A 26,026-nucleotide genomic window follows, 5' to 3' on the forward strand; every position below is an offset into this window, starting at 1 on the left:
TTTTGTATTCTTCATAAACGTATTTATTTATAAAAAAAAAACCGGACCGATTAATTTATTTGAACATTAAAAAAAAAATTCGCGAAAATCAGTGATTTTTCGGAGGGTCACACTGAGACGATCCCTTAAAAATAACTAGTTTGCAAACACTCGCTTGCTAAAGATCGCTCGGGGTCGGATACCTAGTGTAACTCGTTTTTGTGCTCGTGCGCTCGCTTACTCGTTGTCAGTGTTTCACCAGATGACATAGTTGTAGGGGAGACTGAGGCACGATGAACCCCCCAAAAATTTCTTTCACCGTTCTTAAAATTCTTAAACGTTGAAACATGCATATAAGTATAACGTATTGCGATTTTATGACGTTAAATTTCGTCAAAAAATACCACAGAACAATCAGTTAAGTGCTGACAGATTTCAAACACTACGCACAGCAATTTTAGCTCTAATTGAACGACGTTATTGTTATAAATTTCTATGTATACAATGCCAACCACTCACCAATTGCAATTTGTTGATCCTGGCAGTTCGGTTTTTTTCCGATTCAAAATGTTATCTGAAGCATGCATATTGGTTTGATAGTACAAAAGATGAGGTTCTCAATAATCAAACTTGTAAAGTTGAAAGTTAGTCGTGAAGGTCAACAGTCACCAGGTCAAGGACCTGGACAGCCAGAACTACGGAGCGCTTGTTCTGGAAGTCAAGTTTCACCAGGTAGCGGACCTTGAACGGAGAAACTACGGAGCGCTTATCCTGGATGTCGAGTTTCATCAGATAGTGGACCTGGAGCGCAGGAATCATAGAGCGCTTGTCCTGGAAGTCGAGTTTCACCAGGTAGTGGACCTTGAGTGCAGAAAGTACGGAGCGCTTGTCCCTGAAGACTAGTTGCGCCAAGTAGTGGACCTGACGCGCAGAATCTTCGGAGTGATTGTCCCGGATGTCGAGTTTCACCAAGTAGCGGATTTGATGCGCAGGAACCACGAAGCGCTTGTCCTGGACGTCGAGTTTCCCCGCGTAGCGGACCCGAAGCGCGGGATCCGGGAGGTTGAGAACCCGGTACTCGAAATCTGCGGAGCGCGAGTTTCATACGTCCTTTATACTGCGCGGTTGTTTCCAGACTGAGGAATTCGGCTAGCTGATTCTAAGTTGGTGACGTCACTTTCTGAACCTCCGACATCCAAACTTTGGTTTCGACCTTTCATACTATGTATGACGATGTACGATGTATGATGATATGATATGGTGTATGATGTATGATGTATGATGATATGATATGATGTATAATGATTTTAGGTTTCACATTTCATACAAGAAATACACACTTTATCTCTCCTGCCGATTCCGGACTGAAGCGGCCAGGCCCTTCGATGGTCAGCCTTTGACTAAGGATATATTCTTCAGTGAACGGGTCGGCTAATAACGCTGCCGTGCTGCGACAGTTGGATGATGAAAAATTTTGCTCGTATCTTTCAAATGTGTGTTAAAATACACTCGAAGTGTTAAGAAGCTTCGTTCTTTCTCTCCCTATCACCTTATTAGGTCTTTAAATCACTACGCAGCGTTATATACTGTCTCATATACGAAGCATCCATTTCATCCCGTTCAAAATTAGCGCATCCGTGATGTATTACAGTTACTATGAATTTTTTTTCATCCGAATACTTTTCGAAATACAATTCCGCTCCTCCAAACAACGCAGATAATTCACTTGCGACCAGCTAAAACAGCGTTTCGATTCTATGCCTATGAAAATTCAAGATCGAGAGAGCAAATGAAAAGTTGTTGGAATAATTATGAATACTAATGTTATGGAATACATCGAGCGCGCGTCGAATAGAATCCGATTTCGAAATGAATAATTCTTCTTTTTTCATATCATAGCTAATCTAGTAATATAGGTGAATAGGATGGTTGGAGGTGTTCGGAAATGGTAGGACATTTCAAAAGTTGAAGTCGACGATGATCCGGTGCATCAATTTTATCGTTACAGATTTTCTTTTCCCATGAGGCATAGAGTATTCAACAACGATAATGCAGTCCTTAAAATTCATCATTCATCTCTGTCTGGAAAGCTAATTCGCAAGGCGTGGTATTCTAGATATGTCAAAACTAAGCTAGCGGCACGTGTTTGCATTATTAGAAAAATACCCGTACTCTACATACACTGTTTCTAATCTTTTGCTGCATGTGGTTTAATCCCCATGCTTCCACAGTACGAATAGTCGGAAATGTTTTTGATTATCCGTAATAAAATAAAAGAAGTAACAAAGCTTAAATTTATTGTTAAAGCTCTAACGAATACATCAAACTGCGGTCGAATTCATTTATTATTTGCACATGACCTCTGTATATTCGATAAATTATTCCTAAATACATTGAAACATATGTATTTATAATGAAATATCATGCAAAAACCAATAGCAGGGTAATTACGGAGGAAATCTTTCATTTTTCGGATGTAATTCTTGATACGTTTCTCAAAGCATATTCCACAGAGCTTGTATATAAGCTCTATGAGTAGTTGTTGGAGATATAAGAAAAAAATCTGATCTATTCTGATTATCCTATAATCGTAATACATGTAAAGCATTGAAATTAATTAAGTATTGATCTTTTTTATTGTTTTTTGTTCAGGCACAAGTATACGATTCCGGAATAATGAAAATGAATTAGATTATTATCTTACCTTGAAAAACCGCTACCGTTTCATTCGATTTCCTTCTCGCTTCTTCATTTTCTCCGTTTGTCCACACTTCCAATTTACAGTTCTAGACTTTTTGATTCTTAGGATAAAATGCAACTGAAAACGAGTGACTCAACCACGTAGTTCAGACCACGGTCTTACATACAGGTCTGAAAACTCTCATGGCCAGAAAACCGTGGTAAGAACTATGATAACGTAAAGCGCAATACGGAGGATTTTTCCAAGGATCGGTAAAGTCAGTCCGAGAGAAGATATCCTCCAACTGCGAAAGTTCTAGAAAATGGTTTGTGTCCGGCTGTATAGGTAGTGTAGGGATTTTCATAAAAAACTGGCACTGTATATCCCATAGGCTCCATGGTACATCCTCTGAAAGAGGAAATCTGAAAGTAAGATGATTGGTTAAATTAATCCTTGACATAAGTGAGACGTAAGAGGCTGGGGATTGCAGACAATTCGAAATTCTACTAATTGTAGAAGGCACCAAACGAAAGTCGCTTAAAAGTCGACACTGTGTTTGTTGACGATTTCCATTTCGGCGTTTCTAACGAAAATTGACTGTACATTTAACTGTTTCACGTACAACGTGTCCATTGTCACAAAGGCAACACAAGATGAAAAAATGACGATCATATTTAAATATATTTATTGTTCAATTCTTATATTATGTATACGTCATATCATGTATAGAGTATACCTAGGTTTGTGTATAGTAAATACCTATACAGTCCGCAGATTAACATTGGTAACTATTTTCATATTTATAACGATGCATTTCACTAGAATAATGTAAATGCACGTACAAAGTCTGAAACAGAAACTGATAAATAAAAACTACACAAACAGTAGTATTGATAGTATGTATAGGAACGTTTGAACTGCAACACAATTCAGGCAGAAAAGAGTAAACTAAAAAAAATGAACAAGAGAACGGCAAGTAGATGATCTTACAAGTTTTGACATTCCCTTTATCAATATCAAGCACCGTGGTGTACCTTCGATACAGTTTAATACTGAGAACGCACATAATAAATTGCACACAGTGACAATAATTTGGATAAACGGTATGACTTTATAGTAAGTGAAGGTTACCGTTGAACATGCAATGGTCCATAAAAAAAAATTGAAAAAGCTGAATACACAAAATATTTACCTATTAGGAAAAGAAATAAATAATTAAAATTAGCTACGCCCTTGATGGACATGTAATATCTGTTAAAATAGTTTTTTTTTTATATTACATAATACATATCAGGAATCACCTGAATTTCATCCCAAGTCTGATTACGTTGACCTTCTTTTAACGAATTGGCAAAACTCTCGAGCTGTTCACCAAACCTTATATATTACACTGATAAATTAGAGTAATCACTATTATAAATTATAATACACGGTATGGTACGATAGATAGAATGCAGATCCGTCACCACATTTTTTTTATCTACCTCTGCTGATTTCGTTCAGAAAATGTTTTTAATGTAGCTATTTCGCATTATTGAAGTAAAATCAGTTGATTTAGGCCTTTCTGCTCTTATAACTGCAAACGTTGGATTCGTCGGTTTCTCTGAAATTAACACTAAAATTGTCTACATTTCTATTTACAGAAAACAACACCGAACCCCTGACTGTTCATCATCACTACATGTTATTATTCCTATTTAAAAGATCCTCTCTCATTTTCACGTTTATTAGGCCTTTTATTAAATCGGAAATAACATAAGGATGCAAACATTTAAACGTAACTACTTAGCTCACAGCACAGGACAGCAACAAATGATTTTTCATCAATTAATAATTGTTTCTTTTCTTTTTTCCTTTGTTTTTCGTTTTCAACTTAAAATTTATTAATTTGTACGTATCTATAATGTTTTTATTTACAAGGCGTCAACGAGAATAAATGCTCGTTTATATAATACAGGATTGTCCTTAAGTAAAATGGTAATTGATTAACGGAACGCCTACTAAGATTACAATGATAATTTAATTGATGAATTCTGTCAAAAAGCCAAAACAAAGAATCAAACATACAAACAATCTGTATTAAAATTGATACAATATAAATCACTGCCACAATTGATATATCGATTACAACATTCGCGTATAAACAAAGTGCTGAATGTACAATCTTCTTGATTCAAAGACTGACAACAGCTAGTTTACGTTGATGAAAACTGTATCGTATCGTCGTAAATAATTAGCTGCAAAAAAATAACAAGAACAGAAAAATAAATATATAAAATTCACGAACTGACAAGTGTGACAAAACGAGGCACGCCTTAACATGAAAAAATAAAAAAAAAATCCGAATTAAAAATACATTAGCACCAGATTTAGAAATTGGACATTTTTTGTTTTTTTTTTTTTTACTCGTTTGTGCTGAAATAAGAGTTTCTGGGATCCCAACAGTATTATACTACGAGAAACTCTAGCAAAGCATTGTTCAATTTTTATCCATGAAATAAGCAACTAATAACAATTTCTCAATGAGCTATAATGTCTCTCATCCTCTCTCACAAATTTCTCTCTTCTCTCCTTCCATTACCTGCATATCTATTTACATACCACACGATACGTGGCTTTCTACTGTACAATTAAATTATATTCGGGCACATTTTACATATAATATTGCTGCTGAATCTGTGCGTGGCTGCACTTTCAACTTTTATTTGAATTAATATTTCTACCCCGAGCAATTGCACATACGATAATTGATTTTTTTAAATCCTGCTTCGACTTACAATTGCAAGGGTGAAATTATTCAAATGATATTTCACGACTCAACCGTTGATACTTATAAAATATCCACAGGCGAGTGAAACCTGAGGACTTGTTGCGGTCTTCGCATCGCAGCGTTTATCGAATAATACGATTGCAATAGTTCAATGCTTTCGTCCTAAGACTTTTTACGTAATATTTGAGCTTGACCAGCTTCGCTGTATAACTATCGATGACAACAACTAATAATGATTGGATTAGAAATAAGTTGGCCGTCTACATAGTATAGGTGTGGTATAATCCTATGACTATCGTTAGCGAGCTTAGCTATGACAACCAATGTAGCAGTAAGAGTAATTCTGTAATACGTATCTGTGTATCTAAAAAGCGATCTGAGGTATGTTATGACGCCAATCATTAATACCATTTAATATTTACATCTAGGGAATAATCAACTGTAAAAGCAATTCACGTATGTTTAATTTTCTCTTCTAACATAAAAGCACAATCTAGTGCATCGGTAGATTTTTTATTTCAGGTAAATGAAACATGATTTAAAATTTCTCACAGGGGAAATCACGCACCTTTGTAACTGAAAGAATCGGTTTTTTTTTCTTAAATCTGAACTGGTATGCAGCTGCAAGTGAATTCTGCTAAAATTAATCATGTAACACAACCAAATTCTCAGTACTGGTTTTTTGTCTTTCTAGACCGGTATGTTTGTATGTGTTAAAAATTTATAAAAATTGATGTACAATTATTTTGATGAACTATTTACACGCAGCTCTTTTTGGGGAATAATTTGTCGCAAACACGGTTAAATTATACTACAAAGCTCTTTGATATTATTCCAAACACAATATTGAAAATATGAGTCAAGGCTGCGACTTGGATTGAACTAAGGGCTTGAAAAATAGAAAATAGCTTCTTAGTGTAAACCTGGTAAGTAAATCAATTGCGGGAGATCCATCTGGGATTCAAATACAGTGAAAAGTGCCTTGAAATGTAAAAATGATATTATGTCAGTTGTAACGTAACTCTTTTACTAGCCTGGAAATTCCTGTTTTTTCTACTTTTCTAGAACTATAACGAATCCGTCCACTTTATTCTGGATGGAATTCTCTTTTTCCGAGATTCATAGCCTGCACAATAAAGATACTCACTGGAAACACTAAGTTATTTTTCAATGCTCTGATCAGGTAAAAATCGCTGTCATCGTCAATTGTTGAAAACGGATTATGAAAAGACTCTAAATTTGTGATTGATTAAATGAATTTAATTTACTCTGCACCAAAATATATTCATCAGTTAATTCCTTTTGTGTAGATCAGTAAATACGATCGAAGAAATGGTATTTTGTTAATCCTCTACCATTTGAAACTACTTCGTGATGGCCGCAGTTCGGTGGCCTCTTGAGTTTAAAACTTTTGGGGTGTCTCAGGTCGACTATTCGATACTCGGATGAAGAGCAAACCTTTATCAAACATGATGCGAATATATTCTATCGTTTTGTAAATAAACTACCAGAAAAAAAAAAGAAAAAAAAGACGAACAGTTCGTGCAGATTTCGTTCACGTCCGTTCAGTATTGCAGTAAATTAGAAAATAACATATGATTCCTACATCTGATTTCCCTGCTATTTCAAAACCTACAAAGTTGCCATTAGTTTAGCGTCGTTAACGTGATTACAGAAGTCCTCCCTTCCTTCCGAAAAGGAGGGAGCTAATAGTGCCTAATGCCGATTGCGGTGCCGACTCCTTGACGTTCTGAGGCGTCGACGTTGCCTTGACCTTGCCAAGGTCAGGGCGTGTTGCCCCCGCGCCGGAGCGTCGTTGGCGACTAGTCAATTGACCAAGTCTGTTGGTCAAAGCACCTGATCCCGGACGAGCAGGGACACCAAGTTCCGATTCCCTTCCTCGGTTTTTTCCTGGCGGCAGCGGAGGCTTTTCGATCAAAGAGTCTCCGCTGCTGCTCGACGAGGAAGATGAGAGCTTATCTTGGCTAATACTAGATGACATTGAAGTTTTCAGTGACGTTAGCTGAGCCATTGGACTGTCCATTGATCGCCTTGTGTAAATTGCACCCTGAAGTGCGAGAGGGGAGATGGAGGAACTCGCTGTAGTCGCCATTATAGTGTCTATCCCAATACGTTCAAGTTTTTCAACCAGCCTGATGCCAGTCAAAGCCTTCTTGTCTGACCGACTAAGCGTGGGTTTTGATCGCTTTGACTTTCGAACAGGAACTTGTTCCTCAGTGCCAAAAGTGCGTTTCAGTAGTTCAGCTCCACTGCTGAACAGGCCTAGTCTGAACGGACTGCTGTAAGGAGGTGGGGAGCTTGATCTGGAAGGGGGCGGAGTACCGTCAGGGCTATTGCATGGAGTAGCGGTTGGCGTGAAGTTGCGTTCTCCACTTGGAGTCGAGACACAGGATGGAGTGACGGCCTTGATTCCTCTCTCGTTCAGCATCTTGGCGAGTCCAAGAGTGGTAGAAAAAGTCGACGTCGAATTACGCCGGCTCATGGTTCTCGGGGTGTTCATTCCAGAATTAAGAGCGCTGTTTGGAGCCGTAGCGACTCTGCTGCCGACAACGCTTGCGGTGACGCTGGTATGATCGTCAGGATGAAGGACAGTACTGTTTGTGAATGTATAGATGGATCCAGTGTCCTGGAATAGTTTTCCAGGATTCGCATACTCTTCGTCTTCTTCGAGATCAGCCAAGGTGAACGTCTCTAGGCCAAGATCTTCAAGCGCTCGACCTCCCCGCGTCTTTACTCCTGGCCTTTCATCTAGTAGACCACCGAGGGTTGGAGTAGCAAGCTGCGTCCAGTGATGCAGCGTCTGTGACCCCTCGATCGGCTTGACAATTTGCAACTTTTCAGGAAGACGCCAACCATTTCCACTGTTGCCACTAAAGCCACTAAGATTACCACTGCTTCCAGTCGACATTATGCTGTCAGGTGTTCGACATCCGAATGGCAAGAACGAAGGTGGGGATTGAATTCCAGCGTCATAGTCGTAATTGTAACCAGCACCGGTACTCAGGCACGCACGTCTCGCTATTACTTCTGCCGGTGTTAAGCGACGCAGCGCGGCTTCAAGATCTGCTGCTCCAGGTGCACCTGGTACTCCAGTTTGTTGTGGACCGCTATAAAAAGTATACACAATATACGATTGTAATATTTTTGCGCGTCTCAGTTAGTTTCAAATGTAATCCGTAGTCTCAACGTTACTAATACTATCAATTCATGTTGAAATCTAGGCAAAATTTAATAATAGCCACATTGTAGTAACTCAAAATATGCATAAGCAATTCAATGAAAAAATTCGTTTGACGCTCAATTTGCACTCCTGTGCTAATTCTTATATCAAATGAAAAACAAAACTTCCGAAAATCCAACACCATAGTGAATAAAAACCTAGTAATTCTTTACATAAAACTGGGTAAAGAGAGAATTTGTTGGGGGGTCTGGTTGGTGGGTAAAATGAATCAAAAACATTAAGATCAGATGAAAAAACACTGGAGTTTAATCATTTTGAACGTACTCTAGTTAGAAAACGTTTTTGTAAATATTCGATATCTGAGTTTCTGTTACCGAATTTGATCATACTCATTTCTATTGTACAGTAGAAACATTATTCTATTCGTTTTCTCCAACATTAGCGCAAATAACATTTCTGGAGATTTTTTCAACAGATTTTTTATTCATTTCCGGATGTTGGATTAAGACTGTTGGTTCTATTTGTCTAAGGTAAAAGCTTCTTTAAGAAGCGATTAAGTTTCAATCCAATATCAGTTATTGGGAACAAGCATTATTGATCTCAGACAAGAAATAGACGCTTTCTTTAACAAATAAAATCCCCCAACTTTGCCCCAATTGTTGGTTGTTCCATGATGGGTGGATAAAAGCTACGCTTATCTAGGAGTAAATACCTATATTACAAATGTAAAATACTTACGGATATTCTTCCGAGTCTGTTAAAAGGGAGCCTTCGCTGTCGCTGTGGCCGGTAGAGTCCAAGCTGGGGAATCCCGAGGAAGCTACAGGCCTTAAAGCACCGCAGCTCATGCGCGGGCCAGAAGAGCCGCTGGACAAAGTTGATGTAGTCATGGAGCCGATACGTGGGAACTGATTGGCATCCATACTGCCAGCGTACGATGCTCGAGAAGCACTCCGAACGGTTTCAAATACTTTTTTGTAAGCCGGCCTAGTAGATACAAGAAGTTGTGCGGTCATATTCGATGAGTGAGAATGTATGGAAGTTTTGAAAAGTTAGTGCCAAACTCACGTTCTATCACTGATGATTCCTGAGTCAAGACTGGCTTCGGAATACAACGAAGACTCAAGCTCGGAAGCTATGGAGTCAGGCTGTGGGGCGGCGCCAAGAGACGGGAAAAGCGAGCCACCACGAACCATGGGCATACCCTTCTTTCTCTGCTTACGCAATTGTTCCTGCGTTTCAGCCAGCAAGTTTACGACCTGTAAGAGTTGATTAGACGTTTTTGAATGTAGAATTGTAAGTATGGTATTAATTTAAATTCAAACTACGGTGTTCTTTGGAGTTGAATTATTGAGTTGGCAGTTTCTAATGCTCAAATCTCACCTCCGTATATCGGTCCTTGAATTCGGCAAGCTCGTTGGCAAGGATATTTTGATTATCCTTAGTAATGACTAGCGTAGCTCCCATTTCATCGTGTTCGGCTAATAACCGAGCAAGCCTGAGCTCAGTTTCGGCCAGCTTAGCTCTAAGACTGACTATTTGTTCGTGCTGAAGTCTGTTCTCCTCTTTCTGGCGGTCCAGCTCGTCCGCCATTCCGTCTGCCTCCATGTTTGCGCTTGCTGTAATATTAGTTTTGTCAAGCAACGTTTCTCGATCAGCGAAGGTCAGAACCAGGAGGAAGGCTCGCCAGATTTTAATTTTAGAAAAAGTTGACAAATAGGCACCGAAGAAAATGATTAATCTCACCTAATTGGGCGGCAATGTCTTTGACGAGGCGGGCTTCCTTCTCTTCGCAATCGTCAGCGTCGTGCACCAAGTTGGTAAACTCGGTACGTAGCTGTTTGTTTTCATCTTCAAGGACGCTGATCCGCCGCTGCATCATGTCCAAATTAATACCCTTAAGACCCGTAGGGGTCCCACTTTCCGACCCAGAGTCGTCGACATCGTTTGTTAAAATTTGTACAAGTTCCGTTTTCTTAATCAGTTCATGACTCAGCTGCGTTATTTTCTCATTGGCTAGTTTTAGTTCTGTTTCCAACGATGTAACATTGCTCTCTAGCTTTTGATTATGTGTCAGCAGCTCCTTTCCTATTCGAGCTGTCAATTCCAAGTCTTTCTCTTTCTAAATGACAGAAAATATTCATTCAGTTTGGATATCGATTCGTGTGAGATAAACGAATTATGTTTACGTAAAAGAGAAGAGGAGCAAGTTATGTGAAATATGAAGAATCGCAAGAAGGTGCGATTCAAAAAGCAAATAAATTACACCCTAGCTTCGATAAGTTTTGTTTTGTCCTTGACACAATGTAGTTAAAAAAATGAGTTCTCACCTCCTCCAGAAGCCTGGTTACTGCTTCTATATCATTATAGGTTTTTGTCATTTGGCTCACCCGGTTGCTACATAGAACTGGAACAGATAATAAATTTTGCAAGTCAGTTGCGTGTATCGGTACGAACAATTTGCACGATTATTATACGTGCAACAATGTTACGTGTATACGATTTGTAAATACGAAACAACTTGGCATAATAAATATATATAGATATAAATATGTACGTAGAAAGCTGGACTGTTGGCTAAAATCAATCATCAATAAGAAAGTAAATCGTGCTGGTTAACACAGAAGAAACTGCTCGTGAACCAAAAATAACACAAGCTTGTTAAAACAACGGTGTAATAAATTACGGGCGGGTATGTAGGACATTGTGATAAATATTTCAAGTGTTTTTATCAATCTGCTGAGTATTGTAAGACGTTGCTATTATTTTGATAAAGAAAATTCAAATCATGGTTAATGTGGATTAATTCGAAAAATTGTAATGAGAATAAATTGCATCCGGTAAAAATTGCGCATGCGGCATCGCCTTAATGTGTATTTTGATTAATTTTCGCATAGTATAGGCAGTGTTGATCTTTCAGCTTTTACGACGCATATTCCCACCGTGAATCAGGCGTTATATTTACGGAAATTACGTATAATAAACATCGTAGCGCAGAGGCGAATATTCGCTGTGTAGACGCACGAATTCGGTAGAATTTGTTGAATGAAACGAATCTGGTAGGAATGGAAGCTGGAGAATGTATCGGTTAAGACAAAATCGACGCTGATTAAACTAGAAACTTTTCCAAAAAGCGTAATACCTGAAATGCCGGTCGAGGATTCAGCGGCATCGTCTTCCGATTTCGAATTTAAACTCCGATTTCTATTAACAAATACTTCGAAAGCTCGCGAAAACATTTAGGTTAAATTACACCAGACGGCAGTAAAATTGATATACACCGAAATTCTACATTGTTCCTCGTTTGTTGTCTGTAAGTGGGTTATAAGTCTCACGACGAAAATAAATGATCACAAACGAATAACACATAGTCGATAAAACAGGGAGACACACGCAGGCACTTAATCAAGAGATCGGTTTGATATTGAAACGAGGCAAGAACGAGAAAAAAAAAAAAAATAAAAAGTAATACAAAATAAATACAAGCACCAATGCTATTTAGGACTAACGAGTTTACAAAGTATCATCACCATCTCCGCAAGAAGTGAAGAAAAATTTTTCCCGAATATTGCGACGAATTAGGGAGGAAACCGCACGTATTACAGAAATTTCGAAAACTTGTAACGCGAGCCTTCGAAGTTTTTCTCTACCTTCCACACGTCAAGGCCGTCGGGATGCTGGATTCGCTGCTGGCTTTGGAAATTACGGGACGAGGGGAGTGAATAAAACCGTGTATATATATATATATATATATGTACCTACAATACCCTCTGCTTATCGACCGGTCGGGGCGTCGCGACGCTGGCGCATTCAGACTTTTCAGAGTCTACCGAGAAGTGCAGCCCACGTGGTAGACAGACGAGGTAGAAGAGAGAGGGATGGAGGACTTGGATTCGAATAATCGCGAAAAGCTGGAATGGAAAGAGTTCAGGCTCGTACGAATTTCGTTTGAAAAAAAAAAAAAAAAAAAAAATCGCTCACGTTTTGCCTGGTTTTCTGATATTTGTAACACATTATATATTACGTTGTATAGTATTAACAGGGTGGCCACTAGATCTCCTCCATCACGAAATTCCCTGACTTTTCTAGGTTTTGCAGACAAAAATCTTATAATTTTCCCTGAACGATTTGAATAAATTCGTTATAACAAATTGAAAAATATATACGTATTTTCTACATCATCTTTTTTTTTAGACGAATGTACGAACTGTAACTTATTGGGTCACACTGTCCCATCTAGCCGAAGCGTACAGTCGTTTGTAAGGTAATATTTAGGGATATTCAAAGTTTGAAGAGAACCTTCCGGTTATGGTAAGAAAATTGGTATTCGATCTAATTTATCTAAAGCTTAAAAAAAAACTGTGGGACGTATTTGTATGAAAAAAATATATAGTAAACGATTCCCTGACTATTCGAGAATTGCAGAATTCCATGACCAGTGTGTGTGTGTGTGTATGTATATATTATTTTAAGCTGTTGATAAATTAGATCGAATACCAATTTTCTATATTTTTATTCTATAATTTTATACATATACTGAGAAATTGAATACGTAAAAGGGATCAGAATGGTAAGACAAAAATCGGAATCTGAACATAGAAAGACAGATTTCAGTTAACCTTAGATGAGGAGGATAAAAAAAAAAATAAATAAATCACGCAAATGCATTGAATTAGAACGATTGAAATGCGATCGACCAAAAGTTGACCCCGGCATTACTTTCGTCGAAAAGAAGTTGTACATTTTCACTTCACTTGACATCTGTTCAATATTGATCAATGTCAATTATAATATAACAATAGAATACAGACCCGAATATGGGACTTTCCTTGTCAACTAGGTCACACTTTTTCCCCTTTGACATCTTGAAATATCTTTTTACTATTCGTCAGATTTTTATCCGCATTCTCAGCCCAATTTCGTTTCAAAGACGACTGACTTGTTTTTAAATGTGTACCTAGAGCATTGTGCCGTTCGCGAAGTAGGCTGGAGATGGTATTTCAACGATGTTAAAAGCGAGTTTTTTTTTTTTTTTTATACTAGAAGATGGAAATCGTATTCTTTCATTTGCAGCGATTTCAACATCAAAATCTGCGCTTTTATCGAGCAGTAAATTTATCGCAACACAGCTCATACACGCTGTTTCTTCTTTCATGGATGACGTATACGAACTAGAAAGATTCTAATCATCGCAGTACGTAGAGAAGAATCTGTTGCGTGGTTTATAACGTATAGCTTTGTACTGGTGTACGAGGTGTATAATATCGCTTTGAAATAAAAAAAAAAAAAAAACAAAATTGAAATAACAATAGAAGACTTGCAGAGGATGATCTCTCTTCTATTTCGGGCCTGTTCCGAAGCCTTGCTCGTACATAATTCTTAAAACCCAATCGGGCCTGAGTCCTGTGTGTAATACGCGAGAGTAGAGGATAGAAAATATCGAGAATACCGGTTGTTACAACATCGTAGACTTTTATTTTTGTGATGCCCGCGTGTAATTCTTGACTCTTTATACCAGGGATCAGAGCGACGGTGTTTCAATCCAACAGGAAATATGATTATGATTATGATAATAACAATGCCTCGAAGGCATTCGAGGTTAAAAGACTAGTTGCATAGATTCACTTTTGCTTACGTTGATTCCGTGGGAGAGTAGAAAAAAAAAGTTTAATCATTTCTCTACCGTTTGAATGATTGTGAAATAAAAATGGGATTCCAATTGTCTTATACAATATTATTATTAGTAGAGCTAAGCGCTATCTCCGAGAACCGGAGACGTCTTTGAACTATTATCAACTTATCGTCGTGTATTATATACCGTGATTTTGTTTGTTGTGTAGATTTCACGCGATTCTTGTATTCAAGATGATCCGAGTATCAACTTTGATAGAAGTTATCTTTCAGAAAATTCAATTTTTCACGCTATCGAAAAATATTCAGCCTGGAGATGAATGAGGATTCAAGTTTTGCTGAAATTTATTATTTTGCTCATCGATCGTTGATGACATTCATACCCACGTGGAATATATGAATAAATGTACATAGATCCTCTTTCAGCAAAATGTATTTGAAAAAAAAAAGCTTGATCTATCTCTCGTTTCCTTCGCCAGTCTGAAGTAAGTATCAAAATTTTATAAGCGAATCTGAAGTACTTTTTTACTGTCTCAAATTGAACTCACAGGTATCGATCCTCTAGAATTTGAAATACCTAAAACAGTTTCAGGTGTGGGGTGCAAATGCGTGAATAACAATCGTGGTGCAACATTCGCATGCTAAACGATAAAATACGGCAAGACATGGCAAATCCAGATCTTACGCCTTGCAAAAGCGCATACGGGTACATTGTACGATGTATATCTGTATTTATTATACGTGTTTTTGCGACATAAGCAGCGTAATAAATTCAACGGATGTGCGTCGATTATTAAACAGTTGCAAAAGAAGCAACGGAAAAAAATTATTAGAAAAAGTTAATGGCATCGTGTTTCAGAGGGTGTATATACGATACCTTGCAATAATTCGCACATGCGATTCGATTTGCATTATGCAAATATTTTTCCTCCTCAAATTGCAAGCCTTCGTCAACACCGCGCGCGTTCTCTACATGAATTTGAACTTCTCACTAGCCCCTGACTGTGTAAAAATAAGACGAGGAAACAACAAAAATTGCACATTGTTATTTACACAAGAACATAAACTTTATCAGGGTGAAAACGTGATGTTTTTAAGATGATCGGCAATAGTCGCCTCGTCACTGTAAGAAAAACCTTTCGGCAGTAAATAGGTAGTACGAATTCACGCCAGGACAATGTTCTTGATTTTTATCCAAGTCCCAAATCACTTACATCGGTTGTTTCGAGACTATCTTGTGTTATTATAGATTTTGGGGAAAAAAAATTGTTAAATAATAATAAACGAAATCACGTCTTGGTTTTCTTTTAGACACGATAATATACAACGTGCAACTTGTTTAGTTGTTAATTTTTAATAACACCTCGATCCCTATGTAAAAAAAGAAAATCGTCGAAATTACTGGTAATGACAGATTAAAAATCAAAAATTTAAATTCTAATATTGTTTCGATTCGAGCAACACGCGCGGTGTGGTCTGTGAAGCTTTTTTATAGAGACGGTTACACTCTTTTTCGAGCTTGATTTTTCAAGTCAACTTTGGACAGCTGTTATCGATGCGGGAAAGTATGCAAATAACCGATATTTTTACGACTGAACGATAGTGTGGTTTCAGTTTTATTTTAAGCTTTGAAATTCGAAAAATGGTCTATAATTCCTCGACTTTGGACTCGTTTTACCTGAAATAAATTTATTCAACGCGTAATTTGCAAACGACAGTTGATTCTGACACGTTGCAGTTTTTGCAGGAATTGGAACGATTCATGTCCCAACTACATTCTGCGGGTTACAAATTACAGACGGGTGAAAAACACACGATAACATTACGAAAAACCTATCGAAAGAAAATTGTACCGTGACGAAATTAGAGATTTCAGTTACAACGATAATAACTATACAAGCGTATTGAACCTGAAAACACCTGATTCTTTTTTGTTTCAAATATAACGAGCAACATCAAAAATCGTGAAAGGTAAAAAAAAAAAAAAACGCGTGTAAAAGCTCGAACGATTATAGGCCATTAGTTAAATTCCAAAACTGAAAATAAGTATAACACTAGCCGTCATCGCAGCTATGCAAAATCGACTTAGAAATCTGCAAACGCGAAAGAGTGGCCAACTTGACTTCTCTCGATCCTTATTGTCCGCGCAAAATGAAACCTGCAGGATGGCGACAATTTTTGCTCAAATAAAATTCTCCGACTATTCTTGTCAAAAAATTCAAAATTCACCGATCTTTTTCGGCAAAAGTTAAATAATGTCGGGTGGCCATAATGACCAGAGGCTCCAGAAATTGTGTATCTTGAATGTATAAATTTGGATTCAAAAACACACGCTGAGAAAAATTTCATTTGTTACAGTAACTAGAAAAAAAAAACTGTTTCAATATCGTTGGAATTACGAAATACAAGGTACGCGTAACAATTTTGCGCTATCGTCGATCCTTTTTTGGTAATCGCAACGCAAAATCAGTTTCTGAGGTTTACTCTACTTTTTTAGTTAAATAAAGCTTTAACGTCAATTTATCGTTGCACGAGCGTTAAATTTTCGCAACAGTTGCAAGAAAATCGTAACGAGAATGAATAGTAACGGATAATAGACTTTCCGGTAACAGCTAGAAAACTAATTTTCATTTTCTATCTAGAACTATATATTTTTCGATTGTGGTAAAAAATGAAAATAGTTAAGGACTGAGCGGTAACCGGAACTAAAAATGTCTCTCGGTGCGCTATACAGCTTCGTTTGACAAAAATAATTGAAAATTGAACAATACAATTTTCGAATGCTAACTGGACTGAATTTACGAAGCATAGTTGAAGTTTGAATAAAATTTGTTAAAAAAAGAAAAAAAAAAAAAAAAAAATACGTTTTTCTCCGAGATTCATCATAATTCCCTGACTATTCCCACTTTTCCCAGTTTTTCCCCTATCGTCGCCATCCTGTATTTCTGTTCGTACCGTGCGATTTTTCGATTCATCAACAATTTCGGTTAATCGTTTCTCCAATTAATCGACTAATCAACGATTTCGAATGATAGTTTTTTCGATTTCCATCGAAATCGTCGATTAATCGATCAATTGGAAAAGCGATCAATCGAAAAGCACGATTAATCGACGATTTCCATTCACCGTTTTTTCGATTCCTATCGAAATCGTCGTTTAATCGATTATTTGGAAAAGCGATCAATCGAAAAGCACGATTAATCGACGATTTCCATTCACCGTTTTTTCGATCCCTATCGAAACCGTCGATTAATCGATTATTTGGAAAAGCGATCAATCGAAAATCACGATTAATCGACGATTTCGATTCATCGGTTTTTCGATCCCTATCGAAACCGTCGATTAATCGATTATTTGGAAAAGCGATCAATCGAAAATCACGATTAATAGACGATTTCGATTCATCGGTTTTTCGATCCCTATCGAAATCGTCGATTAATCGATTATTTCGAAAAGCGATCAATCGATTGCTCGACGAAGCGATTAATCGACTAATCGCAAAGCACCGATCCCTATGAACATTGATCGTCGTTAATCGGCTACTGACAAGACTGGCAGGTGCAGGGAGCCTCGGCAGGCGAAGCCAGGAGAAAAAGGGGAGTGCCGCCGCTGCACCCTTCGCATCCCCAACACCGGGTACTCGAAGACTTCGGATAATCGTCGTCCCCCTGAAGGCGCATCCCGTTATCGATGAGAAGCAGCTCGTGGCTAGACGACGGCCGTCCCGACGTCCCGACGCCGGCTGGCAATACTCGCGGAATCTCCTCATCGTACTCGTAGGGATCCTCGTCCTCGCGGCTGTCCTCGTGGATGCTGCAGCACTCCTCGAGGATGTCCGCGTCTTCCCCCACCGCCGACTGATCCAGCGTACCCTGGAGGAGGTCCCCCTCCTCGTTTCCGGCACCCGGCCGATGCCTCGGCCAGAAACTGCCGTGACAATAATTACCGTATTCCACGTATCGCATCATTGTTTATTTATTCATATTTCTTATCCAATTTATGGACGTGCTTGTAAGGAGGTTCCACACCGTCGGTGAAATTGACGCAATTATTCTCAAGTTAAACTCTCGTTGATTATAGTTTCAACGATGTAAAGTAATATCAGGGTGGCTCTTTGGCGAGGTAAGTGATCCAATCAGTTTCGTAACACGGACACAAGTTCCATCACATTATTTCTAACTTTCGCGGTTGATTTATTATAATACCGATACTCGCTGTCATTTTTTCGACAATCTTATCACCACATTTTCAACAATTCGTTTCTTTTTCTTTCTCACCAGCCCATCGAATCGATCGGTTACAAAAAATATCGACTCGTTGTTCGAAGAATCGATTTCATTTGTCTTTCGAACCGATCGTATGAAGCATTTCGCGGGTGGTGAACCTCCTTAATTGACCAATAACATTCGTCATAGTTACTGACACGCGTTCCTCCATATTGCATTAATCGACTATCCTTTCATCCTTTTTTCGCATTGCACCCCGCACTGCAATATTATTAATCCGTATCATCATTCGGACACTGTATAATCACGAACGTTAAAATTTCTACGCAACTTTCTTGTACAGAGGGATGATTCTCCGGGCCATGAGCAACCCGGAGACACTTTGTCCGCGTTTCTCTCTTCGGTGGCCATAACGGTCTGGAAAAAAGAAACTCGCCTACCGATATATACGCGCCGATAGCTTGGATGTCCCCCCCCCCCCCGCAAACTTACCCAGTTGGATTATCTTATCTAAATTCTATATTTATGTCGATTTGTTACATTATACATCGCAAATAAACGGGAACAAGACTCAGATCGAATTGAAAACCTTTCACCAATCATCTCTCGGCTCGGACTTTGTTCGGCTTTTCAGTGTTTAATCCTTTGAGTCATAGTTTGTAAATATTCTTACCGCCCATTTTGTATCCATTTTTTTTTTTGTATATTCAGATAACTTTTCAACGTAATTCTGTGCGGTTTTTTGTTATTTTTGATAGTGTATTAATAGGTTTTCAACACCCCAGAGTAATTATTGCGATATAACGTAAATTGTTATTTTTATAAACAAATTGATCGAGTTCATTTCCGAGAAAGGTACCCTTCTACACATGTACATGTTTTACATAAATTATAAGTTTTCGGGGACACTGATAACGAATCTGAGATCGAATTTAAAAAATTCAAGATGGCGGATCCAATTTGGCAGACTATAATTTCAAATTTGATCGAATCCGGAGAAAAAAATCTGCCCAGGAGATTTTTGGGATCACTGATTACGAATCTGAAATCAGATTTTGAAAACTCAGTATACAGTTGTTGGCCCGTATTGGATCAAATTTCAACTTTTTGTCCGGCATCTTTAGTTTTTGAAATTTCATTTCAGATTTGTAATCAGCGACCCCAAAAAACCATCTTGTTACAAAAATTGATTCACCGCAATAATGCTTGACTCAAAGGTTGAATTCGATACATCAACGAAATTCTGAAGAAAAAAAAAGCTGCGCAAATTTTTTATTACGCGCATTGTACAATGATATATTAGAGTCATCATAATGAACCGAGTTTGGCGTACGTGCAGAAGATCGAATTACGTACATAACGTGTAGTCATTGTTTGAAGTACGATCATGTATCATGAAACTTTTTACGATTTCTAGATGCACCGGCACGCGATCGGTAGTTTAGCATAATTTTTAATGAATGATCGACTCGAGTGTCTCGTACGTGTCTGAATGCAAGTGTTTTTTTTTGGGTTACCAACAACATCTACAAGGTCAATTACTCGGTAATAATATATAGGAAAACAAAAAGCACAACGTCCGATGTGATTCAGTTGACAAACGTATCGAAGTAACTCGCTTCGTTTGCTTCCAGTGTCTTAGAAATATAAAGATAAGACACGGCCGATACTTTGCGAGATAAGGTGCAAATAACCCGTATATAACGTAAAATCTATTTCTATCTATGCTTGCACGCAATTCTTCCAGTTCGTAAAAGATTTTTTCATTAATTTGAATATACGGTGTACAAAACTCGTACGATTGCCAAATAATTTCATCCTTGATCGTCGTGAACAAGAAAGAAGAAAAAAAAAAGACTGCAATAAAGGGTGAAAAATTTGCATCTTTTGAGTTTGATAAACGGAGAAAAAGAAATTTCGCAACAGTGCCTTTAAGCCGCTGCCATTTTTTTTCAATACTGAATAATTGTGTGGGACGTAGGCAGCCGTAAGAAAAAATTACACAAAAAAAAAAAGCGTTCCTCTTCGGTGCTAATCCGCTTACTCGGTGTTACGGCTGCAGCACCTCAAGACTTTGATCGAGCCGATTATCGTAACGAATTGAAGGAAATCGATGTTGTACAGTGCTTAATCGGTTATAATCAAGGCTAACCAATTCCTAACTAAACGAACGATAAGATTATAATGATAAACCACCGTAGCTTATAATTGCATCTTCAACGCGAATCGTTCCATGTACACACGATTGTCGTAGTAGTCGTGGATTTACAATTAGTTCGAAATAAGTAGGTTAAGGTTGCCTGTCGCGAAAAAATATTTTGTTTACATGATTAGTATAATTTATCTTCGTGATCGATGGAGGATATTCGCGAGGCTGAAGTTAGTAACGTTAACGTATCGAAACGTTGAAACAAAAAATTACTATTTCGCACGTCTGGAGTAACTGGAGAAATTCAATTTACAAAATCTGAGTTTTTTAACGGTTTGATAAATTTCAGGTAATCCTAAAGTTGCGAAATAACGACTTATTCCCAAAGATGCATCGTTACAATAACGGTACAACCTTCAGCTTGATGGATATTTTCAGGCGGAATCGATCTCGAAGAAATTATTTATTATATAATATAATCAATTTGCGTACGTACATACTAAATCTTTTTCTCATGTTCTCCACCGCATCGTTTGTATTTCGTTGATTCTGCTACACACTCGTATAAAATTTGGAAGTCAATTTTTCAGAAATTAAATCATACCTCGGATGAAAACATTTTAAAATAAATATTTTCATCGCTACAGTTGAATTTTCATAAATATGTATGTGCGTCGGATTTCAACCTCAATTTTAACTTTGGGACATTTTCAGCTTGAAATTGACTTGTAACGCATTTTTATATTTTATACTACCTACGTTTAAGTAAATTATATAATTGAGTTGGATAGATTTTTTACAGGAATACTCTTCGAACACGGATCATAAATAATAGTTGTTGGGTGTTTTGACTCGGGAATTATACAAACTCTGAAATATTCAAATTCTTACTGAGGAGCTTCGTGTAAATTTTTATTAGTAATCAAATTTCCATGCAGTTAGTCGTCGTTACGATTTTTAATATTTCAGAGTTTGTACAATTCTCGCGTCAGGAACCGAATCATTTTATATTATTCATCTAACTTACATATTCAATTCGTTACAAATTAATTGCAAGCTAAAAATGTCCGCAAGTAAAAATCGAGGTTGAAATTAGACGACGGTGTAACTAATCGACGATATTAGATTCCAATTACCTTTCCTTCACACCTATCAACACCCTATATGTAAACATGCAAGACCGGGTTGACCTAAAGGTGTGCATATTGATTTTCCGAAAGGGTAAAGTTGGGAAATGTTGCATAAGCCGTCGGATAGCAGGGTAGCAGACCGCGATGCAGAAGATTTGTTACACGCAGAGATGCAGTGAAGAAATAAAGTACCTAAGAACGAAAACCATACCCAAGAACAAATTTCAAATTTCCCGCAGATTTTCAGCCTTCTTGACTCGCAAGTTATTTTAAAACCCCCGACTAGCAAACAAGGTCTATTCTCCTATTGGTGGTCGTTGTCGGAAGGGTTTTCGAACTTCGAACGCGCCGTTCGCAGGCTTCGTAATACTGTTAGTAATTACTACTTATTAGATTTGATAGAGCGATAACACAAACTTTTCCGCTGGCCGACGGCCTGTGCGGCGTTTTCGTAGTATGTATGAATAATCGAATGCGGCAGGATAATAAAAGAAGAAAAAGGTGAAGATGATGAAAACAGAATCTGCAACGGGCGTCGAATAATAATCAATCGTTGAATAAACAAGTCGGATGAGCTGGGGAAGCCCCGCGATCAATTACTGAGCGGGCGGCTTATAGTCCGAATAATATTCGACCAGAGGATTAGGTCATCGCTTCAAAATACGAAGAGGATCGCGGAATCGAGGATTAAAACACACGGAGAACATTAAACGGAAAGGAAATATCAACGCGGATCGGAGTTACGTAATCGCGACTGTACCGCACAGACGACTAATGGAGAGTTTTAGCTCCGTACTTTGTGCACGGCGTTGTATTATTCATCCGTTAACCGGCTCTAGGAAAAGAAACGCAGCAGCAGACGCCCTTGCCGAGGACCAATCGCAGCACGTGCCCCATTCAAATTGTAGCGCGAGGTTAAACGTCGCGTAATTTCGCCGTCTCACCTCGCTGCTCAAGAGCCGAATCGCACCTTACGATTGACGTGACCAATGATCGACAGAGCGCGTTGGTAAGAATGACGGACTAACGATAAGTGAGAGAGTAAGGAAGAAAAAAGCGGGATATTTACCATTCAACACATTATCTCACCCGGGGTTAAGGCGAGTCGTAGTTTGATCGACGGGATACCTGATGCGAGATACGGAGATGCGGCAACGTGACTAAAACATTGAATTTAACCGATTAAGAAAACAGCGTAAAACAGACGACAGGCACAAACACGAACCACGCAAACAGGCACAGACACGCGACACTCACGGCGTAGATTAGCGGATAGCTCGAGCATCCGCCACTGGCGGGGAAGCAGATACAGCAGCCGGAATCGGGATGAAAGTTCCGTCGGGTGAAATCGAAGATGAGAACGAGCTGCGGCTTAGACACTTCACAACACTCATCGTAATTTATTGTTGTCGAGAATGCGAGACAGTCAGTGCGACTTTACGCTGTGACTCATCGCTGCGAACAGACGTGGGCACGTCGATGCGAACTAAGGCGAGAGCGAGAGCGCGTTCTTCCTGCGACACGAACTACGCGCAGATCAATCGGCCATGTTTCTCTTTCCGTAATTCACCAAATACGCCGTTTACTTGTCTACGGCGCTAGTCGTCGGATTCGTCGAAGCACGGGGGGAATTCAAACGAACCCTGGAAAACGTTGATGAACTCTCTTCGTCACTTCGTTGATTGAAGACCGTTGCAGATGGTTACTCTAATTGGGGTTTTTTGTGCTTATGGGATTACGTGTTGAATCGATCCTGCCGATAAAGAAGCTATTTGATCGCCAACACGGCTTCTTAAGGCGCCACGTCCACTTACCATCGAGTATTCGTCACGAAAATTTGCCTAGGGGTGGCTGTCTTTAAATTTTTCAGTCAACGATCATTGTCATCAGTTTCTGTCGATTGTTTTTCGAGTTACAATATCCTTTGTATACTTGCATGAGGAATGGCAAGGTGACCAACTATAAACGATGAAAAGTCTGATTGTGTACGGTAAAAAGTTACCACGGAGCATTATCGTCGTGTAAAAAAAAAAAATACTAGATACGCCTCATCAACACTAGAAACCGGACACAGCATATCACTGTTAGATTCAAAAACAAAAACATTATATTTAACACAATTAATTTCGGTTCAGCGTGGAAGTTCAGATGAAGTTCGGTGATTTTTTATGCAAGTATATGGTTTGGGAAAGTTAAAAAATAAAATATCTGATAAGGTGAAAGGGTGTTCAATATTGTTAATTGAACATCATGAGCAAAGTTTATGGAATTGCTTATATTATCAATACTTGCATTTGTTGTCTATAGCATTATCAATGCGAGATATAAAGTTAATTTGTGACGTTCCTTGGCTTTGCAATCATTATCTTATCTACACCGAATGCATACAATGAAAGCATTACGTTGGTTCGCAAGGAAAAATACAATACAAGGCTTAAGAAGAAAAATTTGCATGTAAAAATATGAGATGAAATATTATCCAATTTTTATTTATTGTCTTTCAATACTTTTTTCATCAACTTACAAAGTTCACAGTGATAGTTGCTTAAATTTGAGATTATTTTCAACAGTTTTCTTATAATAAAATCCCTACAACTTTATTTGGTATCTAAAAATACGAAAATACAATTACTGCACTTGTCAAGGAATCGATAATTGCTATTGCTCAGTTTTTGCAACAATGTATTATAACTCTACCCTTACGATAAGTACATTCTCCGGCACCACATACGGTATAAGAAAAAATAATACAATATCACAACTCCGAGTAAAAGTTAACATACTGTGAAATTATTGAACTGAATATATAAAATGTCAAATTAACATATTCAACTTACGGATGATGTACGACATGTAACCTTAATTACCACTGCAGGTTTTCACCTGTATGCAATGGGTAATTTTATAAGGTTATGGAATGCACTCTCGCCGCTATCGAGAATTGCAACGAGAGAAATTGTAACTCATGTAATGCGGATGGACCAGTTTTTGCCACATTTATGTTCAACTTTTTTTCACTGACAACTTCTCTCCCTGCAACTTTCCACCGACGAATTGATTCCTCGACAACTATCGAGACGATTCTAAGTATCGATAACAATATATTCTAATCGGTCCATGTTATAAATTGTGGAGTTGCAGTAACGTCATTGGGCTGTATTGATTTGCATTGTTGGAATTTTTAGCATGAATAATATTTCAGTATAAAGGTTTACGTAAAGTTGGCATGTGACTAACGACTTGAATCGAATAGCATACTAACGCATGCACGGTTTAATAATACTAGGAAGATAAAACGGTTGATCTCTGTAAGGATAAGTCATTGTGAAATGGATTTATATAGGTGACCAAGCTACCGATCAGTTCGAATTATTCAACGCCTAATCTAGCAACGAAATTTAATAATCAAGTAATGAGCTGCTAAAATTTAATAATCTTATTATTATACTTATTATTAGTTTTAAATTTATCGAGCGTCGCACTTTCAATTTTCCATATCTATTTATCTAAATGACAGACAGCATGAAATAAATTTCCCTGAAAATCACGTATCCGAGGTATTTATTATCTTACTTTTTTAGCAACAATAATAGGAAATAGTTCTAATTTTCAACGCTTGTTACCATAATGACTTTTTTCAGAACAGTAGACCATCAGGGCCGAGAATCTGTTCTATGTAATCTAAATTTTCGAAATAAATCTCATCGAAATAGGTGTTGACATCTGACAAGAATTATGTTTACCAATAATTGACACGTAACTGAAAATTTTAAACGAATGGAACGAATTTAAAAATTGCAATGTTCCAAATCCACATAAATGTTTAACGTTTCCAAATTAACGCGATAAAAACTACTCACTCGTAAAAAAATCGACGAAGCAAGATTCTGTGCGAAAACTACGTATTAACCAAACAAACCCAATTCCGGTTTGTCCGAGCGACGAGAAAGATGAAAATCGTCCGATTACCAAAGTGCCCCAGTTTCCTTAGCCGGGACTTCGATGACCCTGGGTCTATCGATGACTCTTGCGGTCCTACCGCCGGATTCAACAATTCCAATAATCCAAGCCTGCCGCTGTTCCGTCTTCTCCAGTGCCTTGCAATAGGCAGCAGCCTGTTCCCTGGGCAGAACGACAAGAAGCCCGCCAGAAATCTCGGGCATGAGTCCCTGAAGAAGTGGCATGGCGTTCCCGGTGAGCTTGGATGTGGTGCTCATCTTTGCGATAACGGGCATGTTATGAATAACAAAGCTAACAGG

At 38.2% G+C, this 26,026-nt stretch overlaps 1 protein-coding gene across 9 annotated transcripts in view; it reads right to left on the reverse strand.

The window, feature by feature from the left end:
• Positions 1-3,874: 3,874 nt before the first annotated feature.
• The window catches only part of LOC107226691 (trafficking kinesin-binding protein milt), a 96,336-nt gene continuing 74,184 nt past the window's right edge, over positions 3,875-26,026 (reverse strand). For 4 of the 9 annotated variants that reach the window (XM_015667586.2, XM_046739385.1, XM_046739386.1 and 1 more), the window contains 6 exons: positions 10,962-11,038; positions 10,378-10,753; positions 10,015-10,250; positions 9,700-9,890; positions 9,370-9,618; positions 3,875-8,557 (listed from right to left, as the gene is read on the reverse strand). In XM_015667586.2, coding sequence (XP_015523072.2) covers positions 7,099-8,557; positions 9,370-9,618; positions 9,700-9,890; positions 10,015-10,250; positions 10,378-10,753; positions 10,962-11,038 — 2,588 coding nt within the window. In that variant the 3' untranslated portion in view covers positions 3,875-7,098. Of the gene's footprint in view, positions 8,558-9,369; positions 9,619-9,699; positions 9,891-10,014; positions 10,251-10,377; positions 10,754-10,961; positions 11,039-11,773; positions 12,311-17,809; positions 18,190-22,836; positions 22,928-23,024; positions 23,307-26,026 lie in introns of those variants that run through there. The other 5 variants (XM_015667587.2, XM_015667588.2, XM_015667585.2 and 2 more) reach the window with 5 other exon arrangements.

Source organism: Neodiprion lecontei, chromosome 5 (assembly GCF_021901455.1).
Source record: "Neodiprion lecontei isolate iyNeoLeco1 chromosome 5, iyNeoLeco1.1, whole genome shotgun sequence".
In the NCBI taxonomy this organism is placed as follows: domain Eukaryota; kingdom Metazoa; phylum Arthropoda; class Insecta; order Hymenoptera; family Diprionidae; genus Neodiprion; species Neodiprion lecontei.